Consider the following 7,750-nt stretch of genomic DNA (forward strand, 5'->3'; position numbering starts at 1 on the left):
AGATGGCCGGTTTGCGCTTTTTAGAACTGCTCATGAGACGGGGTACACGCATTAAGTGTTCAGTGGATAAGGTGATCGTGCAAACTGTCCAATGTCATGAACAAACTGACTGCATGCATTTTGTGTGTGTTTCAGGCACTACATCGCTCACACAGTGACCAAGTATCTCCTGAGCGGCTTCGCTATCTGGGCTGTGTGGTGCTTTGTGAAATTCTGCAAGCAAAAATTTTTAACTTAAAATTAAAAAAAATATAGGCTATATATCTTAGTCTTCTTACAAATATATTCGCATGTACTTAATTCATCCATTACTTCTAATATGTTTTACATTGGGAAGTGGCACGTAAATTTTTTTAAAACATGAGTATGACTGTATGAGAATGTGAATAAAAGTTACAGATTGAAATCTGATACGCAACCATTATCATTTACCTATTTACAGCGCCAATTTGTCTCGTTTTGTATGGAGTAGTTGCCTGTGCGCTACAGAACTCACTGGAAGAAGATTGTTGGAGGTTTTTGACAAACAATTTGCTAGTGACATCAAATGTATGTTTGATCTGTGTTATTCCTTCAGTGTGCCGTTTTAAGTGGAATATTCTGTGTGCTTTTGTGCGTTACAGTCACTGAAGGCATTGCAAAAAAAAAATGTAACGAAGGAAAAAACTTCTCCACACACCCCATTGTAACCAAAAGACTAAGGAAGTATTATTTTTAATTATCTTCGGAGATTTAGCGTTCAGGAAGATTATTCATACCTTTTGACGTGACAACGTCTAATAAATCGATGAACGCCGGCTGCACGCACGGAAAAGTGTCCCGTTACGCAAATTGTTCGGTTACGCTGTGTCCCGTTACGCTCATTATACATGAGTAATTGTGCATAATTTTGTACGCAATAGAGTTTGGTTTTGAATCGAAGACACGTCTGCGTATGAAGAATTTGGAAAATAAATGTTACGTGCAGAACAACATATGAAAATATTCCAAGTTTATGGCTGATAAATATATTAATACTGGAAAAATACCAATAGAAGAAATATGTATTTAACTAAGGCTACCTGTCTTATAATAGATAATTATTTCATTAATTCACATCTCACAAAGCTAATTTAAAACATATTTTTTCAATGAATGTGTGGGAAGTATTTCTTAAAGTAACCTGACGAACAGGTTACGGTTTGACTATATACAAGAATATAAAAAAAAACTTTATCTGAAAAAATAAAAAGTATTTTCTCATGCTTAATAACTGACATGCGAAATTTTTCGATATTTAAGACAGTCCGTAAAATACACGCCAAGAAAAAAAATGTTGTTTCTTTAAGTCGCCAAAGAGGTCTGGTAGATGGCTATTCTTGCCCAGCATCCATGACAACTTCTAGTCGGTATCCAAGTATTTTAGAGCCCACGGTTTAATAAGTATTTAGTGAGCACTGAATAATGGGCTACTTTGCGAATTTTAGGCCATATTCCATTTAGAACATGTGATTTAAAATAAAGTCCAGTAACAAGATGACAACTGTGAGCGTTAGTTCTCAAAATTAAAATATCGTTAAAAATTGAAATTTAAAATAGGGATAGTCTCTGCAACTTTCAATTCGGATACAGTATGATTGTAGTGAAAATATAAGTACATACAAACGTATTTTCTTCCAGAGAAGAATGAAGATAAGCAGTAATATGTAAATGCCGGTCCGAAAAACAGGCTTCAAGCTTTGGAGCAGTAGCCGATGTCCTCCATCTTGGATTGTGACATTACGGTAGCCATCTTGGATGACCTTCAGCTTGGATTTGACCTTGTCATTGAACTTCAAAATTTGCCAGAAATTACTGTGCCGGAAATTAGGAATTTCGACACGTTTTTTTTTTTTAATTTTATTATAATTTTAAATTATTTTTGGAAATTTTATTTGCTCTATAATTTGGTTACTAAAGGGCGATTTACACTTTGTTAGTCTGGTGTACTCCCCTAAGTTAAACTTTGTGCCAGTAGTCTGAAGCACCTTTCCCAGAGACGTATCTGATATTTTGCAGATCTAATACTTTGCTGGCAGCCAGCTTAAAATTTCCCTCGTTTACAGGCACATCCCAGTCCTGTAACGTTACTTCACTTCATGACTAAAACCGCCTACAGCAGCTCTGGACGAGCTGTTACCATTTCTCAGAGACGAGCTGACCATAGCCTTTACTGTCACGAATACGTATTAGGTTCACTCCCCTGGAAGCACGTTATGGACGCTTGTTCCCAGCGTCGTTGCGTTTTCCCCCCTCTTGAGTTCTAAGAATTCGCCTAAGGCCAATGACAGGTCATACACCCCAGCATACAGCGACCGTCTCCAAGGACGCCTCGCATAAAAAATGTGTGTGCCAAGATGGACCACCCCACGACACCTAGCGGCAAATTCGCGAAATTCCCAGCCAACTTACCCTGTAGGCCGCCAGAGTGTAGCATCTGACTGTCCCTTTAACCCTTGGTTTAAGCAGACGCCTTGGGCGTGTCGATTCTTTTTTTATTTCAGACACCTCTCAACAGGTAGCGCTAAAGTCGGCCAGTGCTACCAACTTCGAGACATCCCCTCTCGGGGAACTTCGGGACCTTTCGGTCCGGACTCCCAGCCCCCTCCCCCCCAAAATGATTCAAGAGTTACTTTTAATTACGAGACGCGGTTCTCCGCGGGACACTTCGCGTCGCGACTGCAGACGGACCTTTTCGCGATTATCGGCGAATCGATGAGACACTGCAAGACTCAGGCCCTCCTCACACGGGGATACTGAAGTTGCTTAGATACCGCGAGACTCGGCGACCGAGCGACTCGTCATGTAGATAGGCATGGCGTCACTCAGACGGCGATACTGGAGTGGCGGAGACTGGAAGTCGTAAGCAACGTAAATCCCGGCGACTCAGCATGCTGGTCTCCACGCTACTCCAGTAGCCTACGCGGCGCGATACTGTATTGTAGCGAACAATGGGCGAGCAGGCGTTTAATATCAAATTTGTAAACGAAGTTGAGAAACACCCAGAACTCTATAACTACAAGTTGAAAGGGTATTCAAAAAAGGATGTGACTGACAAAGCATGGAATGATGTCGCAAAAGAAGTGCAACTCACAGGTAAGTTGACAATATCTTAAACAACAATAATTAGATATAAAATATCTATCATAATAAACTAACTTGTGAAAAACCAAAATGTATATGTAAACAGCATGTTTTATATTTAGTATCTCACAAATACATTATTAGTAAAAGAAATATAGTTTTTATACAATGGTTATTCGTCCTTCGAAGAAATACCTTATTCTAAAACGTTTGTAACGTATAAAAATTACTTTCTATTGATATCTTTTCTTGGTTCCCAAGGGAATTACGCATGGTTTTTACGAACTTCGATAAAACTTACCACATGTTCAAAGTTGTTGTCATACTCACAGTAACCTACAAAAACACATGAAATACTTTAATACCTAATTAGTTATTGTAACAGTATTTCCACTGCCATGGAACAGAAGCCCGGGGTGTTAGAAAATAGTTTGCCAAGTAATTCCGCACTTCATGAGCAGTAGACCGATCATGTAACGTTAGGTCTTCTAGTGGCTGTGGATTGATGTTGGGCGTTTCTGAGTTGCCAAATGGTTCACCAGCAAAATATTTAATACCTTCACTTTTCCGAATGAAGTTGTGAAGAATGCAGACAGATTTTATTACATCAACCACTCTTTCCGTAGTTCGGCAGCGAATAGCAGTGTTCAACACTTGGAACTTTTCTGCCATCATTCCGAAAGCGCACTCCACTGTTTTCCGTCCTCTGCTCAATCTGTAATTGAATATTCTTTTAACATCATCAAGTGTTCTCTGAGGGTAAGGACGCAGCAAATATTGTGACAATGGAAAGGCCTCATCTCCAACAAAGTAAAAAGGAAAGTCAATCTCATTGTCGTCATCTGGTAATCGTGAAGGCGGTGGTATGTCTAGTCCTCCATTTGCAATCCAGTGTTTGACAGCTGATGCGCGAAACACTCCTCCATCGCTGTTTCTACCTGCATAGCCAGTTTCAATAAGAGTGAAGAAACCATCTGCATCACTGCTAGCCAGCAGCACTATTGAGTGATACATTTTGTAATTAAAGTTACTTGAGCCAGTTCCAGGTAATTTTTCTATTCGAATATGCTTACCGTCCAATGAACCCAAGCAATTGGGTAAATTCCACAGTGAATAGAAACGCTGTGCTATCATTCTCCACTTTTCTTCTCCTGGGACAGGCATGTAGGACTCTTTCAACGATTCCCAAATTAATTTGGTAGTTTCTCGTATGATGTTGATAACTGTGCTTTCTCCTCTAGCAAAGTACATCGACAGCGATACAAATGTACCTCCTGTTGCCAAATACCTGCAACAAAGTTAAATTAAATTTTACTTCATAATACATTCCCCATGTACCATTTATATATTTTTTCTTCAAATAATAAACATATGTTGTATATATCTGGATTATACTTAATACTACTTCACTTTTGTATTTGTTTTTTGTTTACTGTAAATTAGTTAGGAATTCATCCATTGCAACGATTTATATTTATGTGAACAATGTTGTTTGTTTTCAGTTAACGAATGCAAAGAAAAATGGAAAAATCTCCGTTCAGTTTTTGTCCGTCACATAAAGCCACCTCCAAGTGGTTCAAGTTCCAAAAATAAGAAACCATATTATCTATCGGAGGCAATGAAATTTACCCTACCATTCATAAAAACGCTTGGTACACCATCGGGGAATTTGCCAGAAGTCATCAATGAACAAAACCTGGAACACAGTTCATCTGACCCAACACAAAATACGGAAGACGTTGCGGCTGAAGAGGAGGAATATATCTCAGATAACGCAATACTAACTACAACACCACAACTTTCCCTTCCTTCACCTATGCTGCCAAATACTGACTTCTCGCAAGAACATGCTCATCATTCCCAACAAATGACTCATGATCCCTTTTCCAACCCAAAAGATAATTTATCAAAGCGTAAAAAGCAAACAGTGACGGAAGTGGACAAGTCCTTTATGGAATACATGAATGCAAAGAAAAGGAAACTTGAATCGAATTCAAACGATGATAGGCAAGTAAAAAAGTCGTTTCTTCTAAGCCTTTTACCAGAAATCGAACCTTTGACAGATGCACAAATGAAATCATTCCGACGTAGGGTTCTGCAGCTTATTGATGACATCACGAATCCAAAAGACATGCACCAACACGTACCAGCTTACCAACAGACCCCAACTTACTCCTACAGTGTTTCCACGCATTCATCGTTGGCTACAGATAATGCTTCAATTTGTTCGTCGCCTGGAAATCAAACTATTCCACAGAAAGTACAAGATACTGAAACGCAACAGTATTTTGAAGTCATCCAAGAGACTTTACAATATGAGCAGGAACATAATGTGATGTGATGTTTTGTTGGGTGTGTAAACATATAACTTTGGTGTACGTGTTTTTATCTCTATTATGTTGTTTATTTTTGTGTTTACAGTCATGATTTGAATGTTTGTGTAATGGGTATTCTTTAAATAGTTTATATATATACATTTTTTCTTTTGCAGTACATTATTTGAATGTGTATTTCTTAGGTATATTTGAATTAAACATTGGAATGAATTTATGCATAAGATATGTTTATACTTTCACCTTTCAGTTGACTGGAATACTTGGGTATAAATAACTTTAGATTATTTAACCTGTTAACGTTAAAGTGCACATTCTTAAGATCCATACAACAGCCATTTTCCACAGATAAAATAAGTAATTGCGGCCTCAAGTTAAAATGCATACATTGTTTTTATTCGCCAAGCATCAGTATATACGTTAAAATACTTGGAAAGAAATAGATTTGTGTTGAAGGGAAACATTTAGAAGTGCCTTAACAAAAATTCGTAATAATTTGTATTTCTTAACTTACTTACCTCAAAGTTATCAGCAATCGTTCACCGGGGCTCACGCATTCCCTCATAGTGGTATCCCTATAATACATCGCAGGTGTAACAATTTCCGTTAACATTTGGTAAGTCTCCTTCGTCATTCTGTAGAAAGCGATGAATTTTGAGTCTGTCTCTTGCAATTCTTTGGCCGCGACAAATAATCTACAATTAATGTTCCTTTCTATATATGGATGAACCCACAATCTTTTCCTACTTCGTTTTCTATAATGTTGATAATATTGGATAACAATATCACTATCGTCACTGCTGTTATCACTGGACATTACATACAATATATAGGCACTTCACGGTTCCACAAGATACTCGGGCTGTACTCACGATGCATTTTTTCCTCCCAGTCTCTGATATTTTAGTAGCGTCGTGTGAAGATAACGGGCGACTAGAGTCACCCAGTCACACAGTTGCCTAGTCTCCAGGCTACCAGCGATCGTTTTGTAGGCAACTTCAGTATCCCCGTGTGAGGAGGGCCTTACACCCGGCCGCAACCGACTATGTAGTCGCTTATATAAGGGATGCAATCCCTGTAATTTTTTTTTAAGTAGTTTAGTCAGTCTGCGTAGTACAAAGTGTCATAGTTATTGTTATTTTAATTTTTTTTTTTGAAATGAAGAAATCAACCGCGCCCAGCCGCGCAATCGCGGGATCCAGTTCTTGGCTCGCGACGCATCTGTAAATAGAAGCCAACTCCCCTGTCTGGTGAGTGACGATCCGCGACTTTCTCCAACCTCCCCTTAACTTTTCCGGGCATTTTCTGCCCCGTATACTGTCTGTGTACAAGTTCTGATCAGTTTTGATTTGGACTGTTCCAGACAGGGTCCGAGAGCCGGACGCCGAATTGGCATTTTCATCTCCCTTCCTCAACAGGACACAAGCTCCCTGGCATCATGTACCCTCGTGATCTCCGGGAAACGAAGCCCCGACCTCCGGTGCTTCTGTATCTTTTGACCCTTTTTGTACTTTCTTTAAATTACGTCGTCGATGCAGTTAATTAGATAAACAAAATTTCTGGACTTTAAGTTTATCCTGGGATCGTTTAAACATATTTGTATTTTTTTATTGGTTTATGTATTTATAGTAAATGAAACTTTTAATAATTCCATGTACGGCCGGCCATTAATTTTTTTTTAATATACCTGAGAGCTGTGTAAGAATGTAATTAATATTGTACGTTAATATTTTCTTGTATCTGTTATAAGTTTCCTCAGTATGGAGTAATCATATTTCAGACGGAATCACACCTTGTTTTTGTTCTTTTCTAATAAACTGGTGAAACCTAAAGATCCACCTAGCAAGGCAAAGATGGTAATCAAACCGTGGTTTGCTGCTACAAAAATAATAGCAGTTAGCATGGTTTGAACCTTGCTACATTACTCAAAAAGTGCCAAAATCTCGCCAAAATTTCCAGTTTTGTTTTAGAAAAAAAAAATTAGCCAAAAAATTACCGGAATAATTATAAAATAAAAAATTTCCTCATTTCGAGGGGAAAATTACCTCTACGCCTCCCAGGTCATTTCCTTGAAAATTAGGATGCAATGGCCACCATTTTGAATTATAACATTACTGTTACACATTTCGTTACGACCGCCATATTGCAAATTAAACATTTTAATATATTAAATCGGGAAGAATTTTAAAATTTATTAAAAACAAAACATTAAAAAAACATTCCGCCATCTTAGATTATATGATGGCCCCATATTAAAAATTTGTAATAATCAGAAAATTTGGGGTAAAAATTTAATATTTATTAAAAAATTAATT

At 38.0% G+C, this 7,750-nt stretch overlaps 2 protein-coding genes across 7 annotated transcripts in view; both read left to right on the forward strand.

Annotated features, from left to right (window-relative positions):
- LOC134542046 (fatty acyl-CoA reductase wat-like) overlaps positions 1–411 on the forward strand; it is an 81,301-nt gene extending 80,890 nt beyond the window's left edge. For all 5 annotated transcript variants that reach the window (XM_063385895.1, XM_063385896.1, XM_063385897.1 and 2 more), the window contains one exon: positions 136–411. In XM_063385895.1, the coding sequence (XP_063241965.1) occupies positions 136–238 (103 nt within the window). In that variant the 3' untranslated portion in view covers positions 239–411. The remainder of the gene's footprint in view (positions 1–135) is intronic.
- Positions 412–2,760: 2,349 nt separating this feature from the next.
- Positions 2,761–7,005, forward strand: LOC134542054 (uncharacterized). 2 transcript variants are annotated; one of them, XR_010076730.1, is made up of 3 exons: positions 2,761–3,114; positions 4,605–6,685; positions 6,799–7,005. XR_010076730.1 is itself a non-coding variant. In XM_063385909.1 (2 exons), exons 1-2 carry the CDS (start codon positions 2,970–2,972, stop codon positions 5,441–5,443), a joined length of 984 nt encoding a protein of 327 aa, XP_063241979.1. In that variant the 5' UTR covers positions 2,761–2,969; the 3' UTR covers positions 5,444–5,597. The 2 variants fall into 2 exon arrangements, 1 of the variants encoding a protein (XP_063241979.1); XM_063385909.1 differs by lacking the exon at positions 6,799–7,005 and having other exon boundaries at positions 4,605–5,597.
- Positions 7,006–7,750: the final 745 nt, after the last annotated feature.

The sequence above is a fragment of the Bacillus rossius genome (assembly GCF_032445375.1).
Source record: "Bacillus rossius redtenbacheri isolate Brsri chromosome 4 unlocalized genomic scaffold, Brsri_v3 Brsri_v3_scf4_2, whole genome shotgun sequence".
In the NCBI taxonomy this organism is placed as follows: Eukaryota; Metazoa; Arthropoda; class Insecta; order Phasmatodea; family Bacillidae; genus Bacillus; species Bacillus rossius.

Coding starts and splice junctions, on each gene's coding strand:
- LOC134542054 (XM_063385909.1), top strand. CDS start 2,970: ATGGGCGAGCAGGCGTTTAATATCAAATTTGTAAACGAAGTTGAGAAA. Junction 3,115..4,604: donor AAAAGAAGTGCAACTCACAG/GTAAGTTGACAA, acceptor GTTTGTTTTCAG/TTAACGAATGCAAAGAAAAA.